This window comes from Ranitomeya variabilis, chromosome 3, assembly GCF_051348905.1.
Source record: "Ranitomeya variabilis isolate aRanVar5 chromosome 3, aRanVar5.hap1, whole genome shotgun sequence".
Taxonomy (NCBI): Eukaryota; Metazoa; Chordata; class Amphibia; order Anura; family Dendrobatidae; genus Ranitomeya; species Ranitomeya variabilis.
Genome location: NC_135234.1, coordinates 174665494 through 174682703, shown reverse-complemented (window position 1 = coordinate 174682703; position 17210 = coordinate 174665494). Strand labels below are relative to the sequence as shown.

The following is a 17210-nucleotide window of genomic DNA, read 5'->3' as shown; positions in this document are numbered from 1 at the left end:
GCTGTATACTTTGCTTTGATAATAATGTTGACATAGGGAAATTCCAGAAAAAACATTAGATCAAGCATCTGATTTAATGGAGCATGCTACTTATTTTTTTTTTAAATAGATTATATATGAATGAGACAAAAAAAAAACCCCAAAAAGTCAGGGCTTAAGTATAAGTACTTAAAGGGATTTTCCAGAATAATAATTTTGATGACCTGTTTTTAGGAAAGCCTGAGCTCTCCTGGCCAGAACTGTACTATGCAAGGAAAAGTTGGAAGTGTGGAGTCCTCTTCACCCATTAAAGATATTGGGAAAATCTGACCTTGGAATCTGGAATATGATCTCCAAAACCTATTACACTCATTGGTTTTCTAGCACTGAATAATCTACTGTTTCCAATCTCCCTTCACTGTTAAAATATAGTATGGAAAAAAAAAAAAAAGCCGATAAAATGTGTTCTAAAACTCAGTCTAATGCCCCTCATACACAATAAACTAACCCACCGCTATAGACAGGCTCGGCTAACAGTCACATGTGTATGGGGGCCCCTGGACAATTGATTGATTGACCCAGCATGTCTGATTTTAGACTAAATCGTATGGTCTCCTGGAGATTGGCCGCTACTAAAGTAGCCTGCTGGTGGCTCACTAATGGAGACCACAGGAGCGATCACATACGTGAGATTATGCAGATGGCTGCCAGCTGGAAAACCATCTAGTGTGTATGGTGCCTTTAAACTACAAGTCTGCAGAGATTTGTGAACCCACACATCGTGCGCCCAGCACGCTGTCAGGATTCTCTAGTGACTGGAACGGTGGTCATGTGACATACTCCCAGCAACCTCGCTAAATGCAAGTGTATTAAGTGAGGCTGGAACCAATCTAGTTGAAATGTGACCGTAAGTATACAAATCACCATTCCAGGAGAATCCTCGCAGGAAGCGCAATGTCAAGATTCACAAGTCTGCAGTCACACAGCAACTACAAACAGTTTAAGGCTATGTGCACACATTCAGGATTTTTAGTGTTTTTCGCCCGTTTTCCGCTGAAAAAAAAAAACGATAAAAAAACCGCTTACATAAGCATCCCATCATTTTTAATGCATTCTGCATTTTTTGTGCACATGCTGCGCGTTTTGTGCCGCGGCAGAATCGCATTCCGGAAAAAAAAGGCAGCATGTTCATTCTTTGTGCAGAATCGCGGCGAGGCATTACTGGGAACGGGAGCATCTCGAGGAGCAAGAAGGCTACGGGGGCCGCTGGAAGGTGAGAATATAACAATTTTTTTTAACATATCTTTCTACTATTTATGCTGCATAGGCAGCATCAATAGTAAAAAGTTGGTCACACTTGTCAAAGACTATGTTTGACAAGTGTGACCAACCTGTCAGTTTTCCAATCGATGCTACAGATCGTTTGGAAAACGCTAGCATTTTGCAAGCTAATTACGCTTGCAAAACGCTAGTGTTTAGCGGGAATATGCATGCCAATTCTGCATGCGTATTTTCCGTGGCAATTCTGCAACGTGTGCACATAGCCTAAGAGTGGACAACCCTTTTAAGAGTAACAAGCTGTGGTACAGGAGGGTGAAACAAAAACACACAATCAAGAAAATGAAAATGTACTAAAATTTAATCATTCATAAAAGCTGTAATTTAATTTGTGACAGTAAAACACAAGAAGCAATATTAGAGTCGTTTTAGTATATTATATATTTCAGCTTTGAAATCCATAGAAATCAGTATCCCAGTTTTCCTATAAAAGACCCCACCATCCCTCCCCCAAAAAGCATTATGCACAAAATGGTTTCTTAATTATAATATAATGGCAAGATGAAAGTTATAATAAACCCAGAAGTTTTAAATATAAAATGAAGTCACCGTGACTCAAAAAGGTATTAGCCCCATTGAGTTCATTAAAGGGGATATATATCTCTCTCTATATATTTATAAAGGAAAACTAGAAATGGCTACATTTTTAGTGCTTGACACAGGCATGACTGGGAGAGGAGTTGGAGGACGTCAATATGAAAATCATTTAAGTCATTAAACTAGCAATATTTAACATATGAAATGCATTCATGCTCTCATAATCATTCAGAATCGAGTCAAGTATGTTTATTTCACATCTGTGAGCGCCACTATTGCAAAAGTTGACACGACCGTGTCTTATTTTCAGAAAGAAACAGCTAAATCATTGCCAGGGAACCTTGTGCAAACAGTATTGGAGATCTAACGTCTTCACATGATACAGTATAGAAAACAGACGAGCCTCTTCAGATATGTTAACTTAGGATTGGATAGCTCTTTTTTACATTTTGGAATGCTGGCACTTTCCAACCAGGCAACAGTTCTTCATTCCTATAGTCTATAGTCGAGAGAAAAGGGGGAGGAAAAAAAACATTGTAAGATGCAAATTGTACAAGCACGAGCAGTGTAAGGCAGTGGAACAACCTCGATTGTGCCAGGAGTAATACAATTTCAATTTAATTATTTGGCCGTAATCATTTGATTGCACGCGCTCAGGACTTGAAAGTTATCGTAATGGGTCTTCCCCGCTCCATTAGAGATACACAGTATATCAGAAATAAGAATTAAGGGGAGTTTCCTCAACGTTTACACGGAGGGGACTCTGGTACAATAAGTGAAGAGTAACATGTATCCCGACGATTTATGGACTGTCAACACAGTCATAGGGAAAGTATTGACCTTCATAGCAGCCAGGAGAAATTCAACAATTCAAATTTTGGATTTCAATAAGAAATTTACAACATAAAGTTAAGAGTCTGTCGTTAAGTTACACAGAAGCTCGAACTACAAGGCAATCTGCAGATTAAAGAGAAAAATAACACCGATATTACAGCTCACCTGGCTCAGACCTGCTGCTTGACCCATGTCTAGAGCAGCAGACACGATGATTTCTTTTTAGGTTTTTTCTTTTCCACTGGTGTTTTCCTATTTATCTGTCTGACCAAGTCATAAAAGATCTGAAACAGATGATGACAGTAACAATCAGCAAGGACAACACAATATGAGTATTCGCTTTATGTGGTCCTTTCCCAGATTCCACAATAGAAACCGCATACATTATTAAATAAAAAGATCTTATACCCAGTGGCGCTGGGGTACTTATTGAGAAACCTAAAGAGAATGATTGTATAGGCCTCAGATTAAAATGAGTATTTTATATATTCCAGTTACTCAAAATGCCAATGCGGATATTAAGCAGGGAGATTTTCAATATAGAATTATACAGCCATTTAGATATTTAAATGCAGTCGCCTCATCAGGGCCAAGAGATCCATTTGATTATTTAAACAATTTCTATTGTAAAATCTGAGAGGTCCACATACAGACCCACAAGGTGATCAGTCTGCCAACACTGAAATATGAGGGGATCTGCAGTGGCCATTGAGTGGCCACCAAACTGTACGGATGTTCCACTCCACAGCCTGTTCACGTCCATCCTCTGCAGGAGACGTCAAAAGCCGATTATGGGTGGAGGGAGCGGGCAGGTTTTGGACCACCTTAATATAATGTCGTAGTAGTAAACAATACTTCCAACGTAAAGATCAAAAGACCTCAGAATTCAATGAAGAAGAAGACAGCAGTTAACACTTGACACTCACATACATAGAAGAGGAGTATTATTGTGAATTCACTCTGTGCAATGAGGTGTGATTGAAAACCGCAATGTTAAAAAGTAGTAAAATAATGCTGGGCACACACACAAGTTATATAAAGTTGAAAAATATAAAGCAACAAATCCTAAGTTGAAGACATTAAGTTCACTTATTGCTGCAATCAGATTTGCCTCCACCCAAGGAAACTCCCAAGCAGCTTATTTAATTGCCGAGTGCATCCATGGGTCAGTCCCTTGAAGCAAACATTGCAAGGACTTTAAAAAGGGAGAGAAAAAAACCTGCCACACTGAAATGTGAAATATATAGCTAGGCAAAAAAGATGGCAACGGCGACGTTTCAGGAAAAACACTGCTGGGCATTATCCTGAATAGTCTTCTGCTTCAAAACTATGTGGGCACGCCAGCGTCGGTAATCCCCCCAACCATCCGATAAGGTCTGTAGTTCTATATATGGAAGTGGGAAGATACTTACAGTTGTATACATATGACCCATCAACTTCTGACTACGTGCACAACAATGCTTTCTATCAGAGGTTTTAATTGTTTCTTTTTATGTATTTCTACTGAAAATATAAAGCAACAAACAAATGTTGTGGAGTTGAATAGAGTGCAAAAAAAAAATCCTCTGCCATTGTTGAAGACATTCACTGTCTTGTAAGTGAGCTGTGACATTATACTGTATATATGCTTTCTCCGGGGCGCACAGCCCTAATACAGAGGATGTCACAGCATCCGTATCACTTGGCTGCCACAGACGGTCTAACATTTGTGTAGACTGGTTAAAAACGGTTTAATAAGTTAGCTTCTTAAATGCAAAATTAGGCAATGAAGGAAATGTACACCCTTGCCCAAGATTTCTATTTTTATTTTAAGTGTTCTGTGGATTTCTTTTATTGTGGAAACAGACTGTGGCCTTCAATGTGATCCAATAGACAGTGCTATTTTGGCATATGTGATCGTGAAAACCACCATAGTTAAAACATGATGGGAACATAAATGAACCCAAGGCCAGGCTATAAGCGTCAACTGAGGAACCATTTTACCACACTACACCATAAACATGCGTTTTTCCAAAGGCTCATGCAGACGTCCGTGGATCTTGGCCTCATCATGGACTGGGCACGGGTCTCCCAACCCCAGTGTGATAGCCCAATATATCAAGCAGTCATGTTCCAGTCTGGAGACCCACAACCAGACATGTGAATGAGCCCTAGGTGGGAATGTTAATCTCAGTAGAGACAGGGAGAACAAGCCGCTGCCAGACAACTCTGCCTGCGGCTTCGCCACAGCAGGAACTAAGAGACATGTTGAAATTAAATATGTGAAATATGTGCATTTTTCTCAATATGTCCCGACATTTGTCTTGGATGGACAGAGTGGACAAAACCCTTTACCGATCCCGCCGAAAGTCAGATTTGTCTGAAAATGCCTTGAATGAACCTGGCCCACAATTTCTACTGGCTCTTACACACCAGATTACATTCAGGATTCGCCTTTATTAGGTCACAGATAAAGTGTCATTACTATACAAGACTTTACATATTAGAGGAAAGGGTTACTCACCTCATTTACATTGATTTTGGACTTTGCAGAAGATTCTAAAAAGGCACAGTTATTCCACTGTCTGGCTAGATTTTGTCCCTGCTCTTTGCCAACTACCCGCTCATCTTCCAAGTCACATTTATTTCCCACTAATATCATAGGAACCTGAAATGTTGACAAAAATACATATTTATTAGTTGGGAGGAAAAAAAAAAGACAAGTTCTAGTATGTTTATTTCCTGAAGATTTTAAGTCACAACCTCTCACAGTGAAACAGTGTTGGTAATGAGGGAGTCAGCATTGATTTTTACATTTACCCACCACCAAGCTATAGTCCTGGATTACCGGTATATTCTGAAATGTTATTTTCAAAATTATATTAAAAAAATTAAATTCATAGATGAATGAATACGTGCACTGTAATTTCCATGTCCTGACTGCACACACTAAGTAAATAAAAAAAAGTTTATTAAAAAAAAAAAGTCAGCTTCCAGCAGCAAGTTCCCAGCCTTCCCAGTAAAGCTCTGCTGTGCCACAGGACCCCCCCCCCCGGTTCTCCTTTTCAGATCTAACCCACAAGATCTTGCAATAACGGAGTGACAGATTAGAGCCGGCTGCAGCTTCATAGTGTATTGCCAGCAGAACAATACAATTCATCTGTTCATACAGATGAATCTACATGGAAGCGAGTTCTTGTAGTAGAACAGGAAAACTGAACTGCTGCAAGAAGCGGCCCTGGACTATGACAGGCGAGACGGATCTAGATGAACTCAAGGAACTATAATGGGATCAGTTTGATTTCTGCTCTGAAGGCCACCATTTTACAGGAAAAAAATACAAAATATATTCCATGGAGATACGGCCCTTTAAAAAAAAAAAAAAAACTGGCCAAACTTGGGACAAAATATCTGCAGTCACATAGTGTTAAAGCTAGCAACACGCACATTGTCACAAGCCTCGCGTGCGCAGCGCCGGTCGCCTCGCGTGCGCAGCGTCGGTCGCCTCGCGTGCGCGACTGCATTTCTGTGGTCAGGAATTCAGATGGAGTTTAGTAAAGATGAGACCACAAAAAATGCAAATTGCACATAAGCGAGTATGTGCACACCATACACTGTCACGATTCAACAATCTGCGGTAAAAATAACTGCAGACTTGTCTTCAGCCTGGATAACCCCTTTAAGCTGCCCTTGATTCAGGCAACATAAATCAAAGACAAAATTTTCTTTGAATGTTGTTTTCCCACCTTCCTGCTTGGTCGGAGGCTGTGCATTGCTGCTGGACTTGCATAGTTCAGAACAGTAGTATCGTTGAGTCTCGGGCCCGATCTGTGTGCTCTACGATGCTGCTATATAACAGTATTGCAGAAGGGAACAGTACTCCCCAGGGATCCTGGCCAGCCTCAGTGCAGTGCTTACAAGCTCTATGGAAGATTGTAAGCACTGTACATTTGGCCCCTGGTGTTAGATTGAAGGTGGCCGGTAACCTAGGTGTGGAAGGATAAAATCCCTCCCTTCGTCAGAACTAAGAAGACGTTTAACAAAAATTGTAAGGTCGGTTGTTTTTACAAGCAGTTTGTATTTTGCCATCTAGAAACAAGGGAATAACCCTGTAATGCAATCTGTCTCTAGGAACAAAGCATTCTTCATGCATTAATTTGCACTAGTCATTAAAACCCCTTTCAGACTTACATCTTCTGTGTCTTTAACTCGCAAAATCTGCTCCCTCAAGTCTTGCAAGTCGTTAAACGTGGACTGTGCTGTGATAGAGTAAACTAGTGCAAATCCCTGACCATTCTTCATATACAAATCTCTCATAGCCGTGAACTGTTCCTAAAAAAAACAAACAAAAAATCATGTTAAAGAGGGCAAACAAAATAGCTCGTGAAGAGTGCTTAGGTACTAGAAAAGTGGCATAAAACACCCAGTGCTTCAGATCATCCTGCACATTGGCAGTCCAGACTGCAGCAGAAATGTTACATTTGCTACCATCTCTGGCCTGCAGGTGGCAGCAGAATGTTCTGTATAGGAAGACCTGCATATATCTGTAAGGCTGTTCCTGCAGCATGTAAATACTGTAGATCTTTACAAACCATATTCACATTTAAGTGTAGAAAACTTGCAATAAAATGTAAAATCTATAAATCACAGGAGAGAGATTTTATTTTACCCCTTTGTTGGGCATCTTGTGTGTGTCTGGTAGTAACACTCCCCGGTAGCCCTCTTCCCCCAGCTTCAGGGGCACGGCAGACCTTTCCAGCACCACAACTGTAATATGCTGAATCACTGTGCGAAGCAGCGGTAACGCTCTCAATACAAGTCTATGAGCCACAAAACAAAGCACTCTAGCCTTTCAAGAAGTGACCTCTGCTCCACACAGCAACCACTGTGATTCCGGCAGTTCACAAATGCAGTCACGTGGTACAAGGAACGGACTGATATCAGGAGAAGATGGGGACCGGCGAGTATACTACCTTATTGACACACAACTGAACCTTAGAGGGTTAAAAAAATATATATATATATATATATATATATATATATATATATATATATATATATATATACACACACACAATTTATTTTTTTTTAATAGGGAATCTGTCAGCAGGTTCTTGCTAAACCATCTGAGAGCAACACGCTGTAGGGGCAGAGACCCAGATTCCAGTGATGTGTCACTTACTGTATCTATCACCCCACCCACAACACTGATTGTGCATAGGCAGAAAGCTGCCAGTGTACGGAGAAAGCTGCCATCAGTGGTGATGCTGGATTATATAGAGCTCATGAATATGGATGACTATTAGTGATCATCTCCTGCTGATAAATACATTTTAATCCAAAGTACAGAAAGCAGCCCTGTCAGTGATACATCACTGGAATCATGGTATTCGTCCTGATCTCCAATTAGGGGACATAACCTGGTGAGATTCCCTTTAGGTGTGAATTTAGCCTATTTATCAAAGTATTTGTTATGCAAATAATCCATTGTAACAGCAATTGTAACATTTCACAAGATTGAAAAAAAAAAAACCTGTAACATTACAAGTCACTTACAGTTCCGGCTGTGTCGAGAATTTCAAGCATACATTGCTGTCCTTCTACCTCCACTTGCTAAGAGTATGAAAAAATAAATAAATAAAAGTTATTTAGCACTAAGAAACATACACATTTTATCATACACACTGAGAAATACCTAAATTGTTTTAATTGACATATTAGGCTTCTTTCACACTAGCGTTGTCTCCGCCGCACAACGGGGGCAGCGGATGCATTTTTCCAGCGCATCCGCTGCCCCATTGTGAGGTGCGGGGAAGTGCGGGGAGGTGGGGGCGGAGTTCCGGCCGCGCATGCGCGGTCGGAAAAAGCGGACCGTCGTGAGCAAAAAACGTTACATGTAGCGTTTTTTGCTCCCGACGGTCCGCCACTGCACGACGCATCCGTCGCACGACGGGTGCGACGTGTGGCAATCCGTCACAATGCGTCGCTTAATGTTAATCAATGGCGAAAAAACGCATCCTGCAAACACTTTTGCAGGATGCGTTTTTTCAGCAAAACGACGCATTGTGACGGAATGCAGTTAACGCTAGTGTGAAAGTAGCCTTAGTGTCTTACTTTACTGGGGAGGTTATTAAAAAATGGATACAGAGACTATGGTGTCAAAACAAAGTGGGATTTTTCCACTTTCTTATGTATATAGTTTTCTTTGTGGTTCCCAATCCAGGTGTATGTGTGTAGGTATAGTATACATATTTCCATACCTTTAATGATGCAATCTGTTTATACCCGTCGAAAAAAAAAATATATTGCTGTTTTAATTTACATACAAATGAGTATTAAGGGCTTTGTGCATAGTCAAAGCCCCTCCCAGGACGCCGCCTCCCTTGTTCTATTCCTCGCCCCGATCCACCTTCCTCATTTGCCTGATATAGTGAGACGTCAGTCACACAGAGCATGGTGGGGCTGGGCCGGGAGAAGAGACAAGGAGGCAGAGGCCTGAGAAGTGCCTTGGCCCACCCACAGCACTTAAGCCTCATTTGTATACTAATTAAAACCGTGACCATATGAAGAGTAGAGGTGCATCATTCAGACAGACTCCCGTTAAACACTGACAAAACTGCAGCAGTTAAAGGGAACCTGTCCGCTGATACATGCAGCCCAGACCATGGGCCGTAGCCCCCCAACCATGTATGTTTGTCTCTGAAACGCAGTAGAGGCCTGTCAGTCACTGTCAGTGGGCTGGGAGAAGCTGCAAGGGACCACCTGTACGACTGGAGAACAGTACGGCTCGGTATCCGGCAGCTATAACAATGGCTGGGTTACTACAGCCAGTGGCTGATACGTGCGGCCGAGCAGCAGCCGACAGCGTAAGGCCAAACAGGGCAGCCCGGAAAGGGAACCTCACGGTAAGCGGGTGTCACTCGTTCCACATAGACTGCCCTAGAGACATTCTCATTGTGCTCACACAAACATTTCATCTAAGTTGTATCATTTCGTAGTTACCTTTCTGTAGGAATCTTCTATGGTGGGGTCATATTTTTCCACAAAAATTCCTTGCACAAACTGCACTGTCTACAAAAAATAAAAACAAAAATGTGTAAAACAATGATACAAAACCAGTAAATAAGATACAATTTATTTTTCTACACATCAGGGCAAATCAAGAGCCCACCATATACATTACACGCTTGTCCTTTCCTGCTAGGGTCAGTGGAGGTGGACATTCATCTCGCGTACATACCCCTTTAGACCATAATTCTATTGCTTAATTCACAATATTTACAGAGCAGCTCTCAACAAGCAGAGGATTTTTCAGCGGCAAATATGTCGCTAATTACACCAGTAGCATTTTAGGCAAGCTCATCCATATGCAGAGTAAAAAAGAAAATCTGTAGTGCCAGTTTCTTAGGCAAGGAGTGCGCACTTACAAACTGTATAGCAAAGAGCTTGCAAGTGCTGCTGTGCAGATGGCTGGATAGGAGGCTCCTCCGATGCTGCAGAGGTAAAGCCGCTGCCCCTTGAAGCAAGGGAGAGCGCACAGCTGTGCCACTGGATTAAAGGGAACCCGTCACCAGGTTTTTCCAATATAAAGTAGTATGTAAGTCCTATGTGATAGCATGCTAGAATGCGGCCTATAAGTGCCCAATGCGCTCTACAGAGAGGCATGATGCCAAGGACACTATTGTGAATGACATTAAATGCATCATGTACGCATGAAGAAAGAAGAGAGGAGGCGCCATATCAAGAGCAGCTCTCTAGGAGAGCATAATAAAAGCGGTGTTTTTGGAAGGCATATTGGGGACATATTTACAGCATTCTAGAATGCTGACACACAGGGCCTACAGGTGCTGGCCCTACTTTATATGTGACAGGTTACCCTTAAAAATTGTCAATCACGAGGAGTTCAAAGCTTTCAGAAAGCAGGAAACTGGGAGGTTGAGGAGTGGGGCACTCCTGAAGACCACCTATTAAATAACCCTTTTATGTTCAGAATACAAGATTTGGTTTAACATACAGCAGTACATATTTTGAATGTATGAAAAATGACAAGATGCAGAAGTCATTGAAATGAGAGCAATCACAATAAGCTGAAGGCAGGAGCAGGTTTATGTGTTCTATGTAATACTCTATCCCAATTACCAACCCAAACAATACCCAGAAGCTGGCACACAATGCTTGCTCTATAACATCTACAGTACATGCAGGTGTAAGCGCTGTAGCAAAGTGGAAGAACATGTTCCATCACCTGATGCGCGAGAGCAGCAAGCGAGTGTACAGCCGCCCATCTGCACAGAAATAACCTTTGATCCTGCATAGTGTTTGATGAACTTGTCCAAACAGAAGCAGAGAAGACGATAATGCTCCTCTACTGCATCGCTTGTCCTGATTATTCTCAGATTTCATATATTAATGGGAAAGTCTCATGTAGTTAGGTCTCATTACCTCTCTGGGGGAGGGCATGCTGGAGGTGCTTCACTCTTTAATCATGCCTGAAAGGGACTTAAAGGAAAGGTGCCGCAATTTTGTTTTTGTATTAAAAATGATTGTTTATATAAACAATTATCTTTAATACAAAATTATTTTTTTTAACCTTAATATCTTTTTTATTATTAATAATTTTTGCAGCCACTGGGCGCCGCCATTTTGCTTTGCAGGAGTGTAAGAGTCCCAGCACGACATTTCCACTCTGCATTTACGGCAGCCCTGTGCATAGGACTCAGCAGTCGGGAGCCGACCGCGTTATCTCCTGCTCTGATCTGGCCACGCCCCCTGGGCTGTCTCCACATCACAGCAGAGGCAGGAGGTCGGCGCCATGTTTCTTCAGCCCACAGTGTGTGAGCTCCACTGTGACTGAGAGCTGTGCTGTTGGAGGGGCAGCTCCAGCTGCCTCTCCTTTCACACTGTCAGCAGTCGGCCGTTCCCTGTCCTCTGCTGCCTGGTGCCCTGGCTCAATCTCTAGAATCGCTAGAGAGGGTGAAGTGCTGGGGTCTGATGTCCTCTATCAGGAGCTGCAGAGAGGTAACAGGGGGGGGGAGGGGGAGAATCTCTGTGCTGCTCCGACCCGACCCTGCCTCTCACTGCAGCCACTGATCAAGGACATCAGGCCGTGTATCTATCACTACACTGTGCTGAGCCATGTATCTAATCCTCTCCTGTATGATAGTCTGCTGTGCCATGTACCTAATCCTCTCCTGTATGATACTGTCTGCTGTGCCCTGTACCTAATCCTCTCCTGTGTGATACTATGCTGAGCCGTGTATCTAATCCTATACTGTGTGATACTGTCTGCTGAGCCATGCATCTAATCCTATACTGTGATACTATGCTGAGCCATGTATCTAATCCTATACTGTGTGATACTGTCTGCTGAGCCATGCATCTAATTTTATACTGTGATATTATGCTGAGCCATGCATCTAATTCTATCGTGTGATACTGACTGCTGAGCCGTGTATCTAATCCTATACTGTGTGATACTGTCTGCTGAGCCATGCATCTAATCCTATACTGTGATACTATGCTGAGCCATGCATCTAATTCTATCCTGTGTGATACTGACTGCTGAGCCGTGTATCTAATCCTCTCCTGTGTGATACTGTCTTCTGAGCTGTGTATCTAATCTTATCCTGTGTGATACTGACTACTGAGCCGTGTATCTAATCCTCTCCTGTGTGATACTGACTGCTGAGCCGTGTATCTAATCCTCTCCTGTGTGATACTGACTGCTGAGCCGTGTATCTAATCCTCTCCTGTGTGATACTGACTGCTGAGCCGTGTATCTAATCCTCCTGTGTGATACTGACTGCTGAGCCGTGTATCTAATCCTCTCCTGTGTGATACTGACTGCTGAGCCGTGTATCTAATCCTCTCCTGTGTGATACTGACTGCTGAGCCATGTATCTAATCCTATCCTGTGTGATACTGTCTGGTGAACCGTGTATCTAATCCTCTCAGGCACTCCTCTCCCCCCTGCATATCTTTCCCCATTACACACACAACTCAATGCATGCGATAACAGGAGCTGCAGGGGTCATGCTGTATTATGGCATTATGTGAGATCTATATGACGGTATTATGTGATCTGTATGGTGGTGATTATGCTTGATCAGTATTGTGAGAATTATACGGTGGTATTGTGTGTGATCTATATGGTGGTATTATGTGAGAACACTGGCAGTATTATGTGTGATCTATATGGCGGTATGTGAGAACACTGGCGGTATTATGTGTGATCTATATGGTGGTATGTGAGAACACTGGCAGTATTATGTGTGATCTATATGGCGGTATGTGAGAACACTGGCAGTATTATGTGTGATCTATATGGCGGTATGTGAGAACACTGGCGGTATTATGTGTGATCTATATGGCGGTATGTGAGAACACTGGCGGTATTATGTGTGATCTATATGGTGGTATTATGTGAGAACACTGGCAGTATTATGTGTGATCTATATGGCGGTATGTGAGAACACTGGCGGTATTATGTGTGATCTATATGGTGGTATGTGAGAACACTGGCGGTATTATGTGTGATCTATATGGTGGTATTATGTGAGAACACTGGCGGTATTATGTGTGATCTATATGGTGGTATTATGTGAGAACACTGGCAGTATTATGTGTGATCTATATGGCGGTATGTGAGAACACTGGCGGTATTATGTGTGATCTATATGGTGGTATTATGTGAGAACACTGGCAGTATTACGTGTGATCTATATGGTGGTATTATGTGAGAACACTGGCAGTATTATGTGTGATCTATATGGTGGTATGTGAGAACTGTATGATGGTATTGTGTGTGATCCATATGGCTGTATTATGTGTGCTCTATATGGTGGTATGTGAGAACTGTATGACAGTATTGTGTGTGATCTATTTGATGGTATTGTGTGTGATCTATATGGCGGTATTATGTGTGAGCTATATGGCAGTATTATGTGAGAACACTATGGCAGTATTATCTTCAGAAAGCGGACCCATTCTATGGTGGTTCTGGCTGAGCACCTGCTCGCGGGTCTGGGGTAATAGAGGGGGCAGCATGACCTCCAGTTAGGTGCAGTCAGGGCTGGTCAGGCTGCTGAAGAGAGGGGTCTCATTTTTATTGTTACTATATGGCTAAATTTCCTTCCCAGCGTCACCCCGTACTTCGCCTGTCGTCTCACTTTCACACATCACCAGGACAGGATGGAGAAGACAGGATCTGAGGAGGGGAATGGGGTCTTAGCATGCAAAGTCTGGATCAGAACAGGCCATCAATCCGCAGAAATGTTTCCTGGATTTTTGTGGAGCAGACGGTCCATCCATGTGTATAAAAGACAGTGCTCTATGTACAATCCCTGGCTGCTCCGCGCACCAAACAGGGGGCCTCCATAGACCAGCACACTGCTCTCCTGAAATACTCAGCGCTGCGGTCACCCTGCTCCCTCCACCACATATCTCCCAGAATCCTTGCTGGCTGCCATCCTCGGTGACTGTCTACTTGTCAGTATAAGGCTGCTTTCACACTAGCGTCAGTACGGGCCCGTCGCAGTGCGTCGGGCCGACGTACCGACGCATGCTGTGAAAGAAATGCCCGACGTGGTAGCGGATGTAGTCTTACGACGCTTCCGCTGCCCCATTGTAAGGTCCGGGGAGGAGGGAGCGGAGTTTCGGCTGTGCATGCACGGTCGAAAATGGCGGACTCGACGCACAAAAAAACCGTTACATGTAATTTTTTTTGTGGCGGTGGTCTGCCAAAACACGACTCAACCGTCGCACGGTGGTTGCCACGTGTGGCAATACGTCGCAATGCGTCGGTAATGTTAGTCTATGGGGAAAAAACACATCCTGCAGACAACTTTGCAGGATGTGTTTTGCAGGATGTGTTTTATCTCCTGAACGACGCATTGCGACGTACAGCCAACAACGCTAGTGTGCAAGTAGCCTAAGGCTGCCGTCACACATTCAGTATTTGGTCAGTATTTTACCTCAGTATTTGTAAGCCAAGACCAGGAGTGGCTGATAAATGCAGAAGTGGTGCAGATGTGTCTGTTATACTTCTCCTCTAATTGTTCCACTCCTGGTTTTGGCTACAAATACTGAGGTAAAATACTGATAGTGTGACGGCAGCCTTACTCTGCAGTCACCAACAAAATGGCTGCTCACTGGGTTCCTGAATATCATCCTCTTATCCCTTAGCAGACACCCAGAAGGGAAGGAGAGGAGTGACATCACACACACATCAGCAGACTCCGCCCATAATTACTGCAGTGCTGTAATGTGAGCTTGTTGTACACGAGGTTTTTCTGAAATTTCAGCAGCTGCTCCCCCTAGTGTTTAAAAGTGGAAATTCCAAAACTTTTCAAATTATTTTTCATATTTTACTAAATTATAAACAAATGATAATAATTTTTAAGAAAATGTAAACATTAATTCTTTACATTTTTACAATTTCTGTAAAAAAAATTTTTTTGATGGCACCTTCCCTTTAAATGCAACGGTGTGTCACATGTGTCACATGTGTACATGAGGAATAACATACCGTATATACTCGGGTATAAGCAGAGTTATTCCAGCACATTTTTTCATGCTGAAAAAGCCCCCCCTCGGCTTATACTCGAGTGAGGGTCCCACAATATGGAAGGGAAGCGGTGGGTCACAGGAGGCAGGAGCCGGCTGCTGCAGTTAAAGCCTGGGCCAGCTACTAAAGAGAAATGAATATTCACTGCTCTGGCAATGGCCGGGCTATCAAGTGTGCCCGCTACTTAAGTGAGTTAATATTCACTGCCCTCCACCCCCATGGGCATGGAGGGCAGTGAATAACCATTCCCTTTAGTAGCGGACACATGTGAACGCCCGGCTGTTGCTTCTGTGTCCGCTACTAAAGAGCGATGAATGCTCACTGGTCACCACGCACAGTCTCCGGCGTGGTGAGCAGTGAGTATTCTGGCAGCTGTCCTTTGCTTTTACGCAGCCCATGATGTCACTGCCATGCACTGCTTACAAGCATAAATTAGCCGCTGGCATCTAAACAAAACGCTGCGAGGGAGCGCAAGAAGGTAAGTAGAATGGTTTATGTATTTTAAGGTTTTTCGGATGGGGCCATGCGTGCCAGAATGGGCATGAGGAGCCATGCACACCAGGATAGGGAATGTACTGCTGATTTATTAGAGGAAATAAAAAGAACATCCAAATGACCCTCAAAAATTCACATACCCTGGCGATTTTGGCCTGATAACATGCACAGAAGTTGACACAAATGGGTTTGAATGGCTGCTAAAGGTGACATCCTCACCTGTGACCCGTTTGCTTGTAATCAGTGTGTGTGCATAAAAGCTAAGGCTACGTTCACATTTGCGACGCGACGCACAACGCATACAAAACGCATTGTTTTGTGACGCATGCATCCTTTTTTTGCTTGATTTTGGACGCACAAAAAATGCAACTTGCTGCGTCCTCTGCGCCCTGACGCGTGCGCCGCAGTGACGCATGCGTCACAAAACGCAAGTGCAACGCATGTCCATGCGCCCCCATGTTAAATATAGGGGCGCATGACGCATGCGTTGCCGCAGCGGCGCCCGACGCTGCGCCGCACAACGCTAATGTGAACATAGCCTAAGTGAGTTTCTGGGATCCAGACAGACTCTTGCATCTTTCATCCAACCACTGACCTTTCTGAATTGTGAGTCATGGAGAAAGCAAAAGAATTGTCAACGGATCTATGGAAAAAGGTAGTTGAGCTGTATAATACAGGAAAGGGATACAAAAAGATATCCAAGGAATTGATAATGCCAGTCAGCAAGCATTCAAACTGATTAACAAATAGAAAATCAGGGGCTCTGTAAAAAACAAAACCACGGTCAGGTAGACCAACAAAAATTTTGTCCATAATTGCCAGGAAAACGGTTTAGGATGCAAAGAAAAACCCACAAACAACATCAACAGAAATACTGGACTATCTGAAAACTAGCGGTGTGGCCGTTTCAAGATGCACAATAAGGAGGCAAAAAAAAAAAAAAAGTGGTCTGCATGGTCAAGTCGCTAGAAGAAAGCCATTACTGTGCAAATTTCACAAAGTAGCTCACAAAACAGCACAAAGACAAGCCTCAAAACTTCTGGTGCAAGGTAACGAGTGACGAGACCAAAACTGAACTTTTGGGCCACAACCATAAACATTACATTTGGAGAGAGGTCAACAAGGCCTATGATGAAAGTAACACCATTCCTATAGTAAAGGACAGGGGGTGGATCGCTGATGTTATGGGGGTGAGCTACAAAGGCACAGGAAACTTGGTCAAAATTCAAGGAAAGATGAATGCAGCATGTTATCAGCAAATAGTGGAGGCAAATTTGCAATCATCAGCCTGGAAGCTGCACATGGGACATACTTGGAAGTTCCAACATGACAACGATGCAAAACACAAGGCCAAGTCGACCTGTCATTGGCTACAGCAGAACTAAGTGAAAGTTCTGGAGTGGCCATCTCAGTCTCCTGACCTCAATATCATTGAGCCACTCTGGGGAGATGTCAAGTGCGCAGTTCATGCTAGACAGCCCAG

General features: G+C 43.1%; 1 protein-coding gene across 3 annotated transcripts in view; it reads right to left on the bottom strand.

Annotated features, from left to right (window-relative positions):
- Positions 1-1596: 1596 nt before the first annotated feature.
- Positions 1597-17210, bottom strand: part of RAP1A (RAP1A, member of RAS oncogene family) — a 57470-nt gene continuing 41856 nt past the window's right edge. For all 3 annotated transcript variants that reach the window (XM_077294894.1, XM_077294893.1, XM_077294895.1), the window contains 6 exons: positions 9670-9738; positions 8224-8280; positions 6859-6999; positions 5192-5335; positions 2854-2972; positions 1597-2353 (listed from right to left, as the gene is read on the bottom strand). In XM_077294894.1, the coding sequence (XP_077151009.1) occupies positions 2883-2972; positions 5192-5335; positions 6859-6999; positions 8224-8280; positions 9670-9738 (501 nt within the window). In that variant the 3' untranslated portion in view covers positions 1597-2353; positions 2854-2882. The remainder of the gene's footprint in view (positions 2354-2853; positions 2973-5191; positions 5336-6858; positions 7000-8223; positions 8281-9669; positions 9739-17210) is intronic.